The sequence below is a fragment of the Opisthocomus hoazin genome, chromosome 1, assembly GCF_030867145.1.
Source record: "Opisthocomus hoazin isolate bOpiHoa1 chromosome 1, bOpiHoa1.hap1, whole genome shotgun sequence".
Classification (NCBI taxonomy): domain Eukaryota; kingdom Metazoa; phylum Chordata; class Aves; order Opisthocomiformes; family Opisthocomidae; genus Opisthocomus; species Opisthocomus hoazin.
The window spans coordinates 140,389,179-140,408,399 of NC_134414.1; the positions used below are offsets into that span (position 1 = coordinate 140,389,179).

Genomic DNA, 19,221 nt, shown 5'->3' on the forward strand with positions numbered 1-19,221 from the left:
CTCTCCCAGCCACCCTGGCACCCAGCACAAACCGGCATGTGACAAGGAGCCCCAAAGCGTGGCCGGGAGGCAGCAGCTCCGGAGGCAAAACAGCCGCCCCAGGCAGAGAAGCGGGTGTGTGAGGCCCCAGCAGCCTCCTCCGTCAGGGGCCACCTCCCGTGGAAATGCGTGAAGAGGGTCAAAGTTCCATTTTAGCCAGTGAGGAGACTAAGGCGAGATGGATGCGGGGCCACATCGCCCCGTCTACCCTCTCCCCCCCGAGAGGAGGCTGTGGGGTGCCAGATGTCTGAGCCCCCATCCCACTGGGTTCTGCCCAGGGTGAAGCCCCTCTCGTCCCACCCTGACATCTCCATTACGGCCTCTTCCATAGCAGCAAGAGCTCTGCTTTCAGTATTTTGCAAAGGTTTATTTAAAAATGTTGAAACTAACATCCCACAAGAATTGAATATTTCACCACAAGGAGAAGAGAAATCCTACAAAAATATATATCACAGCGCACAAGGGCAGGGGAGGGGGAAGAGCGAGACTGAGCGGGGAGGGAAGGATGGGAGCTGCGGCAGAACGAGACCAAATGGCAAAGGGAGAACAAGAGGGGAGTGGGGAAAGCGAAACAGCAGGAGGGGAGAGATAACCAGGAGGGAGACCGTGGTACAGGACAGGAGTGGGAAGCAGGAAAACAGTGTGAGAGGGAAAACAACAGGAAAAAAGGAGTAGAGAGGCAGTAGCGGGTGAAGGAAGGGGGCCCCCCTCTACAGTCTTGCCAAGGTAGGGCCAGGACTACAGTGAGACATCAGTGGGGGTGCAGTCGGGGAGCTGGAGTTTGGCCCAGGGCTTTTGTGCTGCAGGGCTCGGCTCTAAGGCTGTGCCGTAGATGTGGTGTGTCGGAGCGAAAAAACCAAAACCACAGTTTAGTTCAGAACAGTCTGAAGGTGATCGTGTTTGGGAACTTGCAGGGAGTGAATGAACCACTCATTTCCAAGCACTTTTCCTTGTCAGAGGCAGGGAACAAAGGGACCAGATTTTCAAGGGCACTTCGGTGCCGTTGAGGAGGAGGTAGATAGCCCTCTCTGAAGCTGTGGGATGCTTGGCTGGATGTGAGCCCCTGGAAATTGGACCAGAGGAGCAGTGTGGAAGCACACACCGGAGGTCGGCTCCCCTGTCTACCAGTCGCAACCAACCAGATGGGAAGGCCCAAGCAGGATTTGGCCTTGTGGTCATGCCGCTCTGCTCGGTAAACAGGGAGACGCTCCAGTCCCTGCTCCAAAACAACACAGGGCAGAGGGGACAGATTCTCCCCCAGACCTTCCCTCCTTCCCACTGCACTCACAGAGAGACCACCCTCGCGTTACAGAAGCCAGGACCCTCTGGGGGGGCTCAGTGGAGACACGGTTCCTTCAGCTCACCCAGCCCACTTGGGTGTTCCCGTTTAATTGTGCAGAAATGTTGGGCAGGCTCAGCCCAATGCTGCCAACGTTTTCAGTCAGTTTCCCCGCACACTTTTCCTCTCTGTAAAATTTCCACTGGAAAAAATTGATCCAGATCTTTCTGCTCCAGCCACCTAGAAGACAGGGAAACCTGATGGGCTGTGACTGAGAAGGGACTGGCCTCTGCCCTGGCTTGATACTTGGTGCTGTCAACCTGTCTGTGTGCACATCTCACAAAATATTAGCTCGGGCCAGGGAAGAGACTGCAGGCATGCTCTGGCTCCGGTCTGTGTAGGGGAAGATGGTTTATAAGGCTCCATCCACAGAGAAAACAGATCCAGTGAGATGGTTTGTTGACTGGAAGAAGCTTATGTGTCCACACATGTTTTGAATGTTTTGTTCTAGGGACAAAATGTAGCAACGAAAATTTGGGCAGGGCAATGAAGCTGCTTCCCGTATCTAACCTGTTTTGTGTGAAAGAATGAATGACTGTCATAAAAACATATTTGGCTAGAAAAATTGGTCTTGGAAAAGACATTCAGCAGATCTAAGCTTCTGTCATTGTGTGAGTTTTCTCTGCTGCATTCCCCAGCTGCTCCCTTACCACAGCATCTGTGAAAGGTTTCACTCCCTGGAGATACTTTTAATAGAAACACAGACACGTTAAAGGGAGGAGAAAAACAAAACCCAAACTGCTGAAATTTGATTTGTTTGCAGAGTTTACAAAAGCCTGGCCAGCAGAGAGCAGGGCTTCCCCGCATCAAGAGTTGGAAAATGTTTTCACTACGCCTCCTGCGGTGCCCTGCCACTTTCTTACAGACCTTCTCTCCTCGCAGCGTGTGGAAGGGAAGGTCCAAGGACAGCCCTTGAAGTGGTAGAGTCGAAACTCCGGCCCTGTTTCAACCAGCACGATTGACCAAAGAGCAATGTAATTAATCTGGTCTGGAAGATTACCTAGACTGGTTGAAGGCATTGTATCGTGAACTGCCAGCAGTGAGCAGCGCAGCCCCTTGCCCAGATGTCCTGCTCCAGCGCTGGTGTGCTGGCGAGAGGGGGAACAGCCCCGAGCTGCCCTCGGCTGGTGGGGGCCCTGGGGAGCGGGGCAGCGGGCAGGACCAGCCGTCTGCCTCCTTCTCTGCCCATCCGCAGCTTGAGCGTCCACCAAAGCCTTGAACGGAGCCAGAATATAGAAAAGGCTCGGTAATAGATCGACCTACGGGAAAGCAATAATATCCTCTGCTGTAAGCGGAGACTCAACCTGTGCTTAGGCTAGGGACCTCCAGAGTCCTTTTCCACTTACACCTTTCAGTGATTTTGTGGTTTTAATAAGCTAGTAATTTTATTTGACCTGTCATTTTCTCCAAATCTCTACTGTTTTTTGCGAAGCCTATTGCAATTTACACTCTCATTTCAATGTCCTTCATGGTGAGTCAAATGGGACCCGAGATCACCTGATAGTTCAGCTGGGTAAATGGGCAGAACCAGCCCTCTTCTGACACTCCCTGTGCTTTGTCCTGTAATGAATAGGCTTTTACTGCAGAGATAAAGGATGAAAGGGCCATTTCCTTTCCTCCAAGATAACAGATAACTTTTTGTCAGAGACCTTGTATGGTGCATTAGGGCCTTCAAATTACCGCTGAGTTTCCTGGCTCCGCCCACATCAGTTCAGCAGCTGCAGGTGTTTGTACAAGATAGGGGCAACCTTACCCAAACCTGCACCATTTCAGCTCAGTGGCTGCCAAAGGGGGGGTCTATGAATTGCTTTGGAGGTGTCCACGAAAACCAAGGCAAGAGCAACTACTGTCATTAAGCAGAAATTTGCCATTTCACACTTCCTCAAAGTGAGTGGGTCCACACAGAGGAAGAGCTTGAGACATGCTGGTCTTGCTCACACAAGTAACTGAGAGTGTGGCTGCCTGCCCTACAGCCCACCACAGCCCCAAAGTACATGCTCTGGCAACCGGTTTGCACCAATACCCGTGCCATTGGTTTCGGTCCCCAACCAGCTGGGGCAATACATCGATGAAGGTTGCCACCCCGGGCATCCCTTCTCTCATGCTCTTGGTGAGCATTGCCTCATGAGTCTCCAGTCCCCTTGCGTTCCAGAAGAGACCTACCAGCAGTACATGGCAACCCTCCAAATCTTCCTAAGGTCAACTCTAGATGGCTCTTTGTCATCCCAGGCACACAGAGTCACGTCTGCTGCTTGGTGCCTGCAGCATGAGTGTCTGAAAGCAATTCCCTGCCTCAGCCCGGCAAAACTCAAGTTCCTCGTGCCCAGGTATATCTGCATACCACACTTTAGCTGCTTCGGCAGGATCACAAGGTACAGGACACTTGCTAAATAACATGATGGGCAGAGGGCTTTGCCTTGGGTTTTCTGAAGAACATCACCATAGGCTGATGTTCTTCAGAAAAACCTTGCTGAAGGAGGCTGAGGGGGTAGAGGGGGACAGCAAGGAGGCTTCCAAGAGATCAAAACATTTGGAAAGCTAAAGGAACCTTTTCCAACTTTAAATGGCAAGAGAAGTGGCGGGAGGACGAACTGAGAGAAAAAAACTGGGGACAGAGAGATAAAGAAAGATACAAGTGAAGAGAAAAAACAGAGGAGTGTTAGGCAGAAAGAAAATGGAAAGATGCATCTTCCATCTAGCGGGGAGGTAATATTTCCTTTAAAGAGATGGGTTCCTGAGGGGGCCCGGGTGCTGTGTGAGCTTCTACTGCCCAAGCTTCACCCACCCTTGGGACCCTCCCGAGAGCCAAGGCCTCGGGAACAGAAGAACCTGCCAATACTTGAGCCCCGGCTCAGGGGAGACCGAGCCCCGACAGGCAATCCTGCAGCCACTGAACTCCAGATGTTCACTTCAAAGCACACAACATGGGCAGGGACACACAGAGGGGTTAGGGTCCACGGGGACAGGGGTACGCTTTTCCACCTCGCCTACCCCCGATGTTAGGCATGCACTGGCGAGGGAGTCATGGAGATCCAAGTAAGTGTGTGTGTGTGTGTGTGCTAGGAGAGGGGCCGGGGAGGGCAAGATTTTGCACCACCACCAGCCGTCTTCCCTCCCACCATCCTGCTCTGTCATCACCCTGTCCCGCATGGGCGGGGGGGCGTGGGGAGTGTCCCCAAACTTCCCCCTGGCGGGAGGCGAAGGAGGCCCAGCTCGTGCGTTTGCCCAGGCACGTCCTGCTGGAGTTAGTTAATAATGGTGGTGGCGGGCCGTGGCACAAGGAGGTTGTTTTTTCCTGGGGTGGCAGAGGCGGCGGGAGTCTGCGCTCGCCGGCTGTGGCAGGAGGGTGGGGGGAGCCAGCTCTGCTTCTCCTGCGAGCGTCACAGGTTCACCAGCGGGATTCTGGGGGGAAAAGGGAATCGGAAATCAATTAGCAACGGGGGGCTTACACTGCCCTGCTGCCCCCACTAACTGACCGGCACCTTTGCCCTGCCTCAGCTTGCCTGTCCCCCCGTCCCCCTGCTGCCCCGGCTCACCAGCCGCTCACCGGTTGAGCTGGAAGGCCGTGCTCTTCCCATGGCCCCCCAGTTTCTCCACACCCTCCTGGCCCTGCCTGGACTCCTCCGCCTCGGGCGTGGGGGCCAGGGGGTCACCGTAGGGCCCCAGGATGCTGACGGTGGTGGGGGAGAGGTCCGTGAGGGGCTGCTGGCTCTCCTGCTGCCGCCCGCCGCTCTGCTGCCCCGAGTGACGCCGGCGTTTCTGGTTACGGTCCCAGCTTCGGAGAGAGACAAGGGGTGAGGTGAGGAGCGTCGCCTCAGACGAGCCCCAGCCCTCGACGACAGAGGGGCTCGTGGACCCTGCTACGCCCCGCGTCAGAGCCCTGCTCGGCCAGGTGCCAAACCTCGCCAGGGCTGGCAGCACCAGGTCCACACCCTGGGGACAAGCAGCTCCCAAGCCCATGGTCCCCCTGCCCACCCACCCGCAGATGCCAGCGTGCTGACGGCCCCCGTCGGCCCACACCCCACTCACCAGAACTTGAATATGATCCCGGTGGCGACCAGGACGATGATGATGGAGATGGTGATGGTGACGTACAGCTGGGGGTCCACACCTGCGAGACGGAGGGGGAGAGGGGGTGTGATGGCCACCCTCGCCGGGCCCCAGGGAGCAGCAGTGCAATGGGCAGATCCTGCCGGGGCCCTCGTGGGTTTTGCAGCAGGAGCTGCTCCGGCAGGGTGAAAGAAGCGACCGGCAGGTTTACCTTCCCCCCGGGGCCCAAACAAGAAGGGCCGCAGGGTGGCGGGGGTCTCGCGCAGGTTGAGCCCGGTGTTGTGCAGGAGCGAGTGGGAGTTGGGCTGCGCCGTCGCCATCCCGTGCGGTGAGACGAAGGTGTATCCCAGTGGCGGGAAGCCTGGGTTGGCCGAGTTGGCGTCCCCTCCGTCCTCGTCCGACACCGTGGGGCCCCACACGATGGCCCAGGGGTACTGGGAGGAGGGCATGCCGTCCTCAAACCCGGAGGGGGTGGCGGGGCGGGCGCCCACCGCCTGCCGCCTCAGCCGGACCGCGATGTGCCGCAGCTCCGCGCCCCGGGGCGGCGGGGCCTGCGGCCGCGGCGGCACGGCCGAGCGGGAAGCCCTCTCTGGCAGCGAGGTCCTGTCCCAGGCGCAGATGGTCCGCGGGGCCGAGGGGCTGCGGCGGGCGCAGAGAGGCCGAGTGGCCATGGGGCCCCGGGAACGAAGAGCCCAGACGCCGGGAGGAGGGACGGCCGAGACCAGGAGGAGGAGATGCCACAGCTGCAGGGAGTGGATGCAGGAGAGGAGCGGAGGCATCCTGCTGCGGGGCCGGCGGGGAGGAAGAAGAAGAGAGCCTTATCTGAAACATCCCTCCTGTCGAAAGGCCGAGGAGCCCGGAGCAGCCGGGAGCAGCCCGCCACCCACGCTCCCGCCGCCTTCCCGCACCGCCGGCGGACGTGGGAAGCTGCGAACCTACCAGGCACTGGGCTCCATCTCAGATGCGACAGCGTCTCCGCTCAGCGAGGATCCTGGCTCATCTTCTTCACTGGGAACCGAAAGGGAGAGGCATCAGCGCGTCCTCACCCAGCGGCGACCGCTCCGCTCCCTCCCTGGAGGCAGGGCAGCGGGGTGCCTGTGCACCCACACATGCCCACACCTCTGCGGCCGTGGCCGCCATGCCCGCGTGCCCTCCCACACGGGGTGCATCATCCCACCGACCCCGGCCCCGCACAGCAACGCACGCGTTAGCGTATGCACGCTGGAGCGAACTCTGGAGCACACGTGCAGAGGCACATGCGTGGCTTCCCTGGGGACTCTCCTGTCTGAGGGCTGAGAGGGGGTTCGGCATCTTTGTTTGCTTATCGCTGGAACAAGTTGGAATCTTAATTCCTGTGTTTATTTATAGTGTAGAGTGTGTAATCCATTTATTAAAAAAGAGCCTCTTCATTGTGTGCCAGAGTGAGGGAGCGAGAGGGGAAGCAAGAGAGCGATAAACCAAGAAGGCTGAGAGAGTGAATCAGCGAGAAAAGTCCAGCCTCACTGAAGAATTTAAGAGCAAAAATATGCCTATCAAGTATTTAGTATTTGCTTTCCTCTTAGCTAACATGGAATTACCTTCCCACAATCCTTGTCCTAGTGTCCGCTGCGCTGTCCCATCCCTGTCTTTCTCCCCCATTCCTCCCGTCTCTCCCACGCCCGAGCAGCCCCAGGCAGCAGCAGGCACACAGATAAGGGCTGTTCTCTGCACCGGCCGCACGCTTCCCTCTGGCACCGGCCGGGCCATAGCACGGCTGCCCTTCATGCCGTCCGCCCCATCCCTCGGCTGGGCACAGCGCAGTGCCGGCCCGTCCCCGGTGAGCTGTTACGCACCTGACCCAGGATCCTCTCCACACAAAGACCACAGGAGAGCACGCACACACACACACACACACACACACAGAAAAATCATTTAAGATACTCAGCTCGCTCTTTCATCGTGAAGGGGAAAGCACAGATGTCAACAACCCATGGTCATGCCCTTCTGCAGCTGCCAGGATGGAGGAATGGGGGTGCTTGCCCGATGGAGTCAATACAGAGGCCGGGCGCCCTGCGCCTCCAGCCCAGACTCCCAAAGGGTCACTGCCAGCCCCTCCCACCCCCCCCCAGCTCAGCCCATGCCCTGCACTACAACTGCAGCCCCTCCTGAACCAGGGGAGAGCCCGGTGCCTGCCATGGGTAAGGGGACTCTCGCCTCGTGAGGTACACCTGAGGAGAGGGGCTGGGAAGAAGGGCACCCAAGAGTAAGTAGCTGTCTAGCTCCTGCTGCATTAACTGGGGATATTTTTAGTTTCCTTCTGTTAAATATTTAAACAAAGTTCACATGAAAAAAGGAATTGTTGGCTAATGTGCCCTGCCCTTCCCTGCGGAGCAAGATCAGTCTCTGGAGGGGTCCTGAGTTGAAGATGAGGAGAAAAGAGCAGCTATTCTCAGCATTTCTTTGTACTTTGCTCCTGAACCTCTAAGCCTCGGAGGGGACTCAGTATTAAAATGCAGCTCTGCAGAGAGGCAGCAGAACAGAGCAAGTTTCTTCCGAAGCCAGAGGCTGGTGAGATCTTGGCCATCTGGATTATGATCACGATGCCGTGGAAGATCACGTCTGGCAACAAAAATCCATGACAGAATTTCTTTTGGACTTCAGAAAGGGAATTCCAAGGGTCGGGGACCTCCCCTTGTGAGTCCCCAGGCACACAAGCCACCCAAGTGGTTTCAAGGTGGCCTGGAACACCTGGGGCCGTGCATGGACTTCCAACGAGACAGTCATTCCCTGGGGTGAAGACTCCGCTCTGCTTGTGGCACAGCGTTATCTGTTACAGCTCTGGCCTTCAGGGGCTCGCGCTCCTCCTAACACAGACAGCACAGACGTGCCTGGGTGTAGGTGCACAGCGTGGGTCACCCAGCCCACTGCGCTCTTCTTGCTTGTTGAGATGTCTTATAGCAGAGACCTCGCCGTACTTCTGCGCTGAGATTGTGAGCTCCAGCAACAGCACCCCAGACTAGGGATTCCCAGGGTCTAAAACCTGGGCATAAGAAACCCCAGATAGGTTTCACACCCAGCAGTCTGAATTTCAGCCCTAGGGAGCAGGTAATGGCTGTAACTGGAGCTGAGGGGAAGGAGTGAGCCACAGCACTGGCCTCCTCCAACACACGTACTGCTGTGGAAGCGACAGCCCGGACATGCGGTGTAAGCCTCTGACCGGAGACGCTGCCGTGCACAGGTCCTGCTGCCAACAGCAAAGAGCAGGTGACTTCTGGTGCCCCGACCCCAAAGGCGGCTCCAGGTGAGTGCAGGGATGAGGCAACTTCAGTCGGTGTCAGCCAACAGGTTCTGGTTTACTAATCGTGCCATGGCCGGAGACTGAGAGCGTGTCCTGCACTAGCACACCCAGACGTGGTTGTGGCAGAGCTGGGAGAAGCACGGAGGTGTCTCCCGTAGCATGAATGCCGCGAGAGCAAAGGAAGGTTTCAGGCGGAAATGCCAGCCAGAGAGGGCTGGACTCACTGTGCGTGGAGCGCTCACGTCCAAAACAGAGCACGGATGCCCCCGTGGCTTATCGACAAAGCAGCAGACGTAGCGTGGCTGGGGCACTCTGCAGTTAGCCACCGGCAGCGGGGATTGTGTCCTGGGCACAGGCCCTGCTGGGTCAGAGCGCAAGTGTAACAAATGCCCTTCATGCAGCTCTGCGTGCAGCTCCTGGTGTGGATGCTGAATAAACAGGTAGATATGCGGAGAGGAGGAGAAGGAGGGGACACCAATGCTCCTACTACCTGGAGGTATAAATGCCAGTATCCACGCACCTTATACCGTTCAAGAAGCCTCTGAGTGCCAGGGCAGAGAGACTGGATTTCTGCACCTGTGCCACATGGCATGGCTCTTGCTTTCAGATCTGTTTCCCAGGTCTAATTGTGATAAAAACAGACAGGGCTACTCCCAGGGTCCAATGACGGACCTGTGTATTTCCACTCTAGGTACAGAGCCTTCATCGCAGTGTTCCAGTCCTGTGATGCACAGATGACAGAGTGTGAATGACAAAGCTATTTCCCCAGGGCACTTCATTGAGCTCAGTTTGTGATTCTTGGTGCTGGGAAGCAGTGAGTAAGAATTACACAGCTCTTTGGTACTGCATATGGACCCCACTACTAGTCCAGGCTAGAGATCCCTGGGGCTAATTTATGAGGAGCTGCTCTCGTTGCGTTTGCAGGATGGAAGCACAAATCCTGCTGCTGTTGCCCAGCATCAGGGACCCAGCTGTGCCTCCTCCTTCTTTGGAAGCCTCCTGCCACACAGACCCGCTGCTGCCGGGACGTGAGAGAGCAGACCCCGGCAGCCATGCCCCAAAGCATATATCCCAGTTTACCGAGGGGGCTGGGGATTTATGTCCTAACTAATGCCTAGGAGCAAATCTGGCCGCACTCCTGCTCTGAGCAGGGAGCGCAGACTAAGCCCTGAATGTGACACCCGGAGCTCCAGAGTACAGATGCTACCGCGCCCCGGGGAAGCCCTAGGATTCGCTGCCAGTAACTCCTTCTCCATGTCCAGGACTCCCGTATACCGTGGTCCCAGAGATAAATCCTATCCAAATATAAAAGCCGCCACAGGAATAAAAGAGCCAAGGTGCCAGCGTGTGCAGGCAATGCCCGTGCTGTAGCTCCCTCACATCAAATGCAATCTGTCACCTTCTGTTACAAAATGCTGAAGTTTGACAAATTCAAATGAGGGACAACACTATCAATACAGAGGGTCACACACTAGCACAATTCGCCTGGGCAGGTGGTGTATTCCCTACCGCCCGGAGCCTTCGCGTGGCCGTGTTTCTGAAAGAGACGCTACAGTTCAATCAGAAGTTACGGGCCTGACGCAGGAGATGAAATTGGTGAGAATTCTCCAGCCGGTGCTCTGCTGTAGGTCAGACTCGATGATCAAAATGGTCCCTCTGGCCTTAAAATCTGAGAATCTCACAGCTTTCTCAGTGCCTAGCCGAGATCGGCTCTGACTGGAGAGCAACTGGATGAAGCCAAGCACACACAAGCCGTGTTAGCGAGAAGTGGGTAGAGTCTCCTTCCATCCGGGAATGGGAAAAGAGTTGCACCCGATTCTGTCTGCCTCGGCTGGCAGATGATGATCTAGCTGTATTTTTGTAACATCTCGAGCTTGACTGCTGTGATACTGTGCCTCTAGGAACGAAACCGTCTGCTCTCAGAGCGCTCCAGCTAGTTCAGAATGCAGCAGTCTGTTTGCTCGGCGACTCAAGCTGCCGGGAATGCATCACCGTGCCCCTCTGCACCCCACATCGCCTTGCCTCTGAGCGCAAAGTCCGGTTCAAGGTCCCCAACCCAGCATTCAAAGCCCAGCATGGGACAGGCCCCAGTGACCTAAGCAATCAATCACCTCTCCTTATGCAGCGATGACCTCACATGACGGATATATTCCACTGGAACAATGGAATTGCCGACCAGTTTGGGGAGCGGGGGAAGGGGTGGGAGAAGGGGAAAGAGGCTCATAACCCTGAGGAACAGAACATTCACAGGAGCTGGGCCAAGATTATGAAACTTACTGCCGGATGAAATAACGCTCGCCATTAGCAACCCTGCAGCACTAAGAGCTTCATGCAAATCCTTTCTTTGCCCAGCTCCCCCACGGCAACAATCCCACTCAAAATAGTGATAAAAAATCAAAACAAACCTGAGGAGGACCCAGCCCTCCTGGTAGAGGAAGAACACTAGGTTGGCTGTCATTTTTTAACTCCTGGTCAGCATTCAGGGCTACAGTGACAGCTACCGAGACAAGGCTGCGATCTGGGACCGTGGAACCTAGCAGCTATCTCCAAGCATCGAGCAGAGCGAGTTTGGGCACTGGCAGTGAGACCCTCCACACGCTGCCCGGTGCCCCAGGCACCCCATGCCTCTGCTTTGCTCAGTGCCCACAAGCATTGCAGAGTTCACGGTCCAAGAAGCAGAGACACAGTCATTGCTGGTGTGGTAGCAGGAAGCGTGAACCCCGGTGCTGGTGAGAATGGGTTATTGATACGTCCCGCTGTATTCGGCTGGGTGAGGACAGGGAAAGGGAGGAATCCCGGAGCAGCTGCCCCCAGGAGGTAATTCTGCTGCACTCGGAGGAGTTTCGGCAGCTGGGAGTGTGAATCCGGGTGCTGGTACCCTGGGGTGGGAGATGCCAAGCCCACCTGGGGAAGGAGCTCCCGCTGCGCGCGGGGCCAGGGGCGACAGCTTGCAGAGCGGGCTGAATTCAGCAGCTGGCAGTCCAGACGCGGTGCCACACATCAGGCTGCTCTACCTGGTGTCTGAGACCGAGAGGGCTGGTGGCAGCGCCCAGGAGGGTCCAGCGGGACCGTGGAGGGGCTGGCACCGCTCGCCTGGTGTCAGTGCGGGTCCTGCAGCATTCTGTGACCCCTGGGGGTAATTCCTCGCCGGGGTACCGGGGTGAGCACTCGGGGGCCAGGTATGGAAAGCCTAGGCTGGGGCAGAATGCGGGGCTGGAAGGTGGCAGCGTGTTTGGACATTTTGGTAGCTACGGAATAGGCGTGTGAAGCCCATCCATGGTCCTCTGAGCTCAGGTCTCCCTGCATTTGGGAACTGTAAGTGTGGCCCCATTCCAAGCAGCACTCTAGGATGCCGGTCCCCTGCCATCTAGTGCCTGCCCGCAATACATGTCATGAGTCTGCCCATCTTCTGCCTCCCAGTTTCCCACTGTTCCCGGGCATCCGAGTGCTCCAGGTGCTGAGTCTCCACATCCGAATCGCTCTCTCTTGCATGCTGCACCCTTGGCCAGGCAGGAGGAGGGACTGACCCCTCTCTTTCCTTTCTCCAGCTGCGCCAATTTGGCTGAAGTCGCCTTCCTCGGCGCAGGCTCCGGCGCTCCAGCACAACAGGTCTGTGATGGAGCCCAGAGCTGGAGGGCAAGAGGCAGCGATGCCTCGGCTGTGCCCCCTCCCTCCCAGCCCCTCGGGCACCCCCCGCCCCGGACTGAGAGAGGAGAAGAAGGGGGGAGGGGGAGAGAAAGGAGACAGCCAGCTAGGAGATAGAGCACCTAGATGGGGAGAGGGAAAAGCAAAAGGGGGAGAAAGGACACGGGGAAGGAGACGGGGAGAGATGACTTGGAGACGGGCACACGCATCCCCCCCCCCCCCGCCCCTCGCCCCTGCAGCCCCATGCCCACACCGTGCCCCCAGCCCGGGCTGGGAGGGTGCGCTTACCTTGCGGGGAGACGAGCGGGGCGCAGCCGGGGCGGCGGAGCGGGGGGCCGTGGGAGCACAGCTGCCGCTGCCGGTGCCTCTCATGGCCAGGACGAAGGAAGGAGAGCAGGAGGAGGAGGAGGAGGAGGAGGAGGAAGGTTTGATGAGGCTGAGCCGCGGCTGAGGGAGAGGGAGCGAGAGATGCCTTGAAATAAACAGCTGCCGAGGACTGGTCCAGCCCCTCTTCTCTCTCTCCGTCTCTGTCTGCCTCGCTCGCTGCCTCCCGTTAACCCCATGGCTGCTGGCACCGCCGCCGCCGCCCCCGCCGCAGCCGGAGGGACGCGCCGGGGGACCCCGCGGGGGGCAGCGGCCAGGCGGGGGGCTCTGCCCCCCCCCCCGACCCCCCCCCCCCGGCCCCGGAGCCCCCTGCCCCAGCGGCCGGGCGCGAAGTGTCGTCCCGCTCCCCGCCCGCCCGCGGCCCCGCCGTCCGCCCGCCGGACCTGCCCCCGGCGCCCGCCGCCTCCCCGCCGCCGCTGCCCGCTCCGCTCCGCTCCGCTCCCCCAGCTCGTCGGTTATTTCGGGATCTTCACAGGAAGCGATTAGGTTGCCATGGAGAGAGGTGTCTCCAAGGGACCCGGCGCTCCAGCTCGCTCCGGCGAATGCCACCCCCGGACGGGTCCGTCCTCGGGGCGCGGAGCCCCCCCTCTCCAGCCCCCCGGGCTCACCCCCGCCGCCCCCCGCAGCCGTCCCCTCGGGGAGATGCCGCCCCTCGCCGCCGCGCCGCTCCCGGTCCCGCCCCCCCCCCCCCCCCCCCCCCCCGCATCCATCGGCGCCGGGCGGGACACACGGGTGCTGTGGGAGCATGGGGGGGGTCTCCGTCCAGGGTGGGTGTCCCAGCTGAGGGATCCCCCCCGCCCCGGTCGCCTGAGCGTTTCTGGCGGGGCCCGACGGGATGCGCCTGGGAACGGCGGGACGTGACAGCACAATTAAAGGCAGCAGCTGAGGTGCCTGTGAGGGGCCGGGTGTCCACGGTGAAAATCCCCCCACCACCATCAACCCCGAACAGAAAGCGCCGTCCAAATCAGAGGGGAGCAGCCGAGCAGCCAGCGGGCGAGAGAAGAAAGTCGACGACAGAAAGGCAGTTTCCACTCCAGGGTCTGAAATGCGAGGAAGGGAGAAAGTGATTTCCTCAGATCCTCAGAAACAATCAAACTTTTCATCATCAAGTGATGAGGAAAGACTGTGGCTGAAAAAAGAAAACCAGAAAGGAATAGTAGAGACAGCACCGAGGCGCAAAGCAACCTGCCGTCACGTCGGGAATGGACACAGCTGACAAACGAACACACAGTACCGAACCTGAGCGCGGCAGGATGCCCGGAGCAGGTCATGCCAACGTTGGGCGGACACCTGAGGGGGCTGAGCCCATTGCTCTTTGTCAGGCCTCCCGCGAGCTCCCACGCTAACGAACCAGGCTGATCCGAGCTTTCCAGGACGTTTGAGTCACATTTTGTGAGCGTGTTTGGGAGGATCAACAGGTTTTTTTGCGTCTCTGGGGGTAACGTCCGTGTGCTTTCGGACGCATCAGCACGGGGACGCGGTTGCGTTGAGGCCTGAGGTCAGCGGAAGGTCGCGATGCAGGAGGACGGCGCTGCCGGGGGAGATGTCACGGTCTGGGTTCGCATGGGACGCAGCGCTGTTGTGTGCCAACAGCCGTGCACAGGGCCGAGCCCCCCGGCTTTTGTCCCCCTCGCACAGATGGGGCTTTGCGTCGGAGATTATCCAGGCTCCCGGCGCGTTCTCCAGCCTTCCCATCCCCAACGAATGATCTGTGCAAACCCCAGTGAGCGAGCCCTCGCACGCCTGCCCCAAGCAACCACCTGCACGGACGCGGCCGGGGACACGGCGGTGCGGCACGGCTCTCTGTGCTTCTCCTCCTGCCTTCCCACCTGGGGGTAGCGGAGGGCAGAAAGCTCTGGAAGGGGCTGCATCAGCCACACGGGCTCTTTCTGACCTTTTCAAACCCTGACGAATGTGTTTAGTGTAATTGGGAAGCACAAAATGGACGAGAAAATTCAGCTGGGGAAAGGTCAGTTAAAGGGCGAAAATCCAAATGATGCAAACACTGAAAATCCCCCTGAAGAGCAAAACTACAGACGGCAGCAAAAGGAGCCAGAGGTATGAGAGGGAACAAGGAGGAGGATGTTGTAGGGACCGAGGAAACCCCTGGGAGGTGTGGGGGGGAGTCAGGAAAGCCACCACGGTGGTGGGAACAGCGAGCGCAAGGGCTGATGCCACTCTTACATCACTCTTGTGTGATACACAGGGAATGGCTGGTTTGGTTCGGAGCGCAGGTCTAGGCAAGCAGAGTGGCAGCTGGAGGTACCTTGGATGGGGTGGGCTCAAAGGAGAGCTAACGTGAAATTGCAGGGAAATTGGAGAGGAGAGGTGGAGTCAGGCGGGCTGTGGGAAGAGGATACAAGAGTGACGCTAAGTATGGAGTATTGCTCTGAAGGTGTTAAAGTGAGGGTGATGTGGTGATGGAAGGAAGGTGGAGATGTAAAAATCATCTCTGTTTGGTCAGGATTTGGACCAGGATCGGTGTACGTCGTGTGAGAACAACGGAGCACCTCCCTGCCCGGCCATACCAGGGAAGGGCATGAGGCTGTTCTTTCTGTCTGGCAGAGTCACTTAAATCATCATGTATGGATCATTTACAGCCAAGAGTCCTTAGGCCAAGCAGCCCACCACTGCTGTTTTCAGAGTTGTTTCCTCAGGGCAGCAAGACCCAACGTGGCTGCCCTGCTCTCTGCAGAAGTTTGTCTGTCCATCTGTCTGCCAGCTGCCACAGGTTTGACGAAAGAACCAGAGTCTAGAAGGTAAACATGCTCCAATAATGTGAAAACCAGCAGCCTGACAGAGCAGAGAGGTGCCTGTGCTGGAAGAGAGCCCTGAGCCATGCTGCTGGGCAAAAACCCCACAGGTCGGAGCAGTCCAGCCAGCAGGCCGAAAGAATTAAGTGAAAAATACTGGGAAAGCTGGATATGTTAGAGAGGGGTGGAGGAGGAGCCCGGCCACGCAGACTATAGACTATAGACCTCGCAGGTGTGGCAGACTGTGGAAAGGGTGTCATCAAGATACCCTGGCTGAAGGTATGGTAGTGGGAAGTACAGAACATAGAGGAAAGAAATCCATAGAGAACCCAGTGTTGTCGGCCCCGCTGCTCACCGAACAGCTGGTTAATAAGCTCTGGAATATCCGAGCCATCCCAGCAGACTGAAAGAGGGCTGTGCCCTGGCAGTATTTGTAAAGAGCAAACAGAAGACCTGGAAGTTTCTAGGCAAAGCAACGAAGAGCTGATACGAGATTCTCCAGTTAATGCCAATCAGCCTGATTTGGACGAAACCGATCTTGCTGCATAAACTTGTTTTGTTCTTGTCAGTCTTTGATGTAACTGCAGGTTTGTTTGGAAAAGGTGACGCCTTAGATCTATCCAGGCTTCTTGAAGCGTTAATATCCCAAAGCACGCCGGGGAGCAAAAAATAGCATTATGCAATATTAACAGAGGAGGAGGTTAAGTGAGCTGCTTAACTCCATTTAACGACCTGCAGATGCAAAGGAGGTCGTCCCTGGAAGCCCACCGTTGAGTGGCAGTGTTGCTTGTGTGGATGCCTAAGAAGGAGTCTTGGGTCTGGTATGACTCACCATTTTATTCAGTGTTTGGTGAGCAGATATAGTTCATTCTGACACAATTTACTGAGGACACAAATACTGCTGGAGTGTTGAAAATAATGAGGATGGACCAGCACAGAATGACCTACTGCTCTCAGCAAGGTGGTCATTCTCATAAAACTTCTTAAAAGATAGCTGAGAGCAAATTGTACAGCCATCAACAGGGAAAAAGAAGGTCCATGTTTACAGAGAACAACTTCCAGTCCTGAAAAGAGGTGATCTGAAAAAGATTTAGGGATCGTAGCAGGCAGAAAACCTAACACAAGGCCAGTGGGCCAGGCTGCAGCAATGGATCTGAAATGATCCCTGGCTGTGCAAAGACAGAAATAAGGAACAGCAACGAGGAGACGATTAAAGCTCTCTCTGTGCCTGGGTAAGTCCCATGCTGGAAAGCTGTATGCTGCTTCACGGTCCGTATTTTAAAAATAACTTTGAATCAAAGGTGATCCAAAGGCTGGAGATCTCAGCAATATGCACAGGTCAACCCGTTTAATGTATCAAAAGGCAGAACGAGACATGACTTGCTTGCAGTATCCCTTCCTTCCTGGGGAAAATTCTACCAGGTGTTCTGGCAGAGAATAACAAGAGCCAGTCACTGGAGAGTGATTAATCACAGAAACAAACTACCAAGTGAAGTGCAGGCTCCTCTCTTTTCTGGAGTCTTGAATCACGACTGGAGGCCTGTCTGGAAGCCAGTTCCTGATCTGCAAAATCCTGAGGGCTGCGAGAGCAGATGAGAGGATGAGCTGCCGTGCTGTGACCCTCTTTTTAAACTCCTCTGCAAGCAGCTGATATTGGGCTGCCTTTAGGTGTAAGCAGGTGCGGGTCTCATGGCTCTGCGTGCATTAGCCCCGCACAAGTTCTAGGGCTAAAAGCCTTCTGGATCACGTTGGTACCCAAGTGATTCCCCCCAGCCTCCTTTGTGCTTACAGCGCTTTTGTCTCGGAGTCTGTGTTACACACAGTCGTAAAAAATTGTCTCAGAAGATGTGACCCTAGCTATGTTTGGAGAAGGACTGGGGGAAAGAATACCACCAGCGTTTTGACAAGTTATTTGGAATCTGCGGTGGTGAGGAGAGAAACAGCCCAGAATGAGGCAGTACTGCTCTACAGGCTTTAAAGTGGGACAGTGAGTGCATACCAGAGAAGGTGGATCTACAGCGAGAAGCGTGGTTTCTTTCTAGAAAGATCAGAGCGAGGTCAGAAAAGAGCGATGATGCGAGGGGTGGTTACAGCGAGGATTAGAAATCCCAAACATTCAGAAATAACAACGCAGAACCTCTCCGTGTCACGAGATTTATCTCTAAATTATGAAATGTTGTAAAGACTTGCTTTCATCTGCACTCTTCGCCTCCTTCTTTCGACTCTTTAACTTACAGGGAAATCGCGTTTCACAGTTTCCCTGCAATCGTAAAGACAGGCGCTTGCTTTGTGAACAAAGTGAAAGCACGGGAGTTAATGACTCCAGAAGTCCGGGATTTAATCTCAACACCCAACACCCCGATCTAAGGAGAAGGCAAAGACCTCGCTGAGTTACGGGGATGTTAGCACGCACCCTCACCAGAGTTTGCGTGTTTTAGGAAGACGACGGTCTCCTCATTTAGAGAGCTCAGGATCCGATTCATTCAAAGGATTTTCTGGTCTTTGCCCTTGTTTTAGCTCTATGCAGGGCAAAGGAGGAGCAGACAAAAACGTGGGGACCCAGCACACAGGACGTAGGGGTCGGAGGTGAGGAGGAGGACAGAGAGAGCATCGTGTAGCTAGGATGCTCGGGCTGCCTGGCTTTATCCGACTAATAATGAAAGGCAGCAAGCGTGTCAGAGAGTGTGAGAGAAACAGATCGATAGAGAGATAAAACTGAGATGGAAGGACCTGGCGAGGGGGTGGGGACAAGAGTAATAAAACACTACAAATGAGCAGGGTTACATCTGAACCTGATCTGAATGCACTCCGTGCTGGTGGAAGTGAATACATGAGGTGTAAGGCCATGGTGAGTCAGACCTAAATACAGAAACAGAGAAGGAAAAGTAGGAAGGAGATGGTTAGTCCTCACGCTGATGCTGCCCTGTAACCTGCCTTCACAGCTCTGACCCGACCTTATAGGTCCTGATCCTCCTTTAATCCTTCTGCTGTGTGGAGCAGCCCAGACCTTGCTAGCTCTGAGAATACAGATTGATAGCCCTTCCCTGCTGCCCTGGGCCACCGTGACCTTCAGCCTGTCCTGGAGCAGCGGCACGATGTGTCTTGGTCACGTTTTACCCGACTGAGTGCAGGAAATGCTCCATTCCACCTCGTTCGTGGAGGACCCGGGGCAGGACAACTTCTGACAACGCGCTGAACCGGTGGGTTTGGGGCCCTTTCCTAAGAAGGATGATTGACTGTGCCCACGTGTATGTACCAACGGAAGCAACCACAGAAGCCTCTTTGTTCAGCTCCAGATTTCTGAGGCAAATGAGACCGAGACATCCCAAAGCTAAGGAGGTGTGAGAGCATGTAAATGAAAACATGCTCCACCAGAAAAGGGCTGAGCACCCAGGTACCTTTCTCTGTTAGGGCGCCTGTTTGTCTCCCTGGCCCAGACACTCAGAGATGTTTTGCTCCTTCTGCCTGGAATTAATTTTGCATGACTTCCACCTAATCCTAGTAGCATGACCAATAACGTTAGAAATTCGGTTTTCCACACTGACCATCACTGTCCATGCTGCTCCCTTCTTTTGTCAGTAGCCTCAGCATGGAGACCAAGCACTGAAGAGACCCTGAGAAGGGGCAGGGACTATGCATACGGCTGTTCAAATGTAGTTGGAGCAGCCTCTCACTGAGAGACACAATGACCTAACTCCCCAAGGCAGCTATGGGTCGTATTTTCCAGCTCTAAA

The 19,221-nt window shown here is 56.3% G+C and overlaps 1 protein-coding gene across 4 annotated transcripts; it reads right to left on the reverse strand.

Moving 5' to 3' along the window:
* Positions 1 to 391: 391 nt before the first annotated feature.
* Positions 392 to 13,384, reverse strand: PIANP (PILR alpha associated neural protein). Of its 4 annotated transcripts, none has more exons than XM_075438314.1 (7): positions 13,343 to 13,384; positions 12,639 to 12,797; positions 6,368 to 6,436; positions 5,640 to 6,211; positions 5,408 to 5,489; positions 4,926 to 5,153; positions 392 to 4,780 (listed from the first exon to the last, which is right to left on the reverse strand). In XM_075438314.1, the coding sequence occupies exons 3-7, from the start codon at positions 6,382 to 6,384 to the stop codon at positions 4,759 to 4,761; spliced, it is 921 nt and encodes a 306-aa protein (XP_075294429.1). In that variant the 5' UTR covers positions 6,385 to 6,436; positions 12,639 to 12,797; positions 13,343 to 13,384; the 3' UTR covers positions 392 to 4,758. The 4 variants fall into 4 exon arrangements, with proteins under 4 accessions (XP_075294429.1, XP_075294438.1, XP_075294447.1 ...); XM_075438323.1 differs by lacking the exon at positions 13,343 to 13,384 and adding an exon at positions 13,118 to 13,308 and having other exon boundaries at positions 5,640 to 6,208; XM_075438332.1 differs by lacking the exon at positions 13,343 to 13,384 and adding an exon at positions 13,118 to 13,308 and having other exon boundaries at positions 4,915 to 5,153.
* Positions 13,385 to 19,221: the final 5,837 nt, after the last annotated feature.

Bases quoted from the DNA above. Each gene is read 5' to 3' on its own strand.
- PIANP (XM_075438314.1), bottom strand. The intron at 5,490-5,639 runs GTAAACCTGCCG...TCCGTCTCGCAG, and splicing joins GTTTGGGCCCCGGGGGGAAG to GTGTGGACCCCCAGCTGTAC. The intron at 5,154-5,407 runs GTGAGTGGGGTG...CTCTCTCCGAAG, and splicing joins GGGATCATATTCAAGTTCTG to CTGGGACCGTAACCAGAAAC.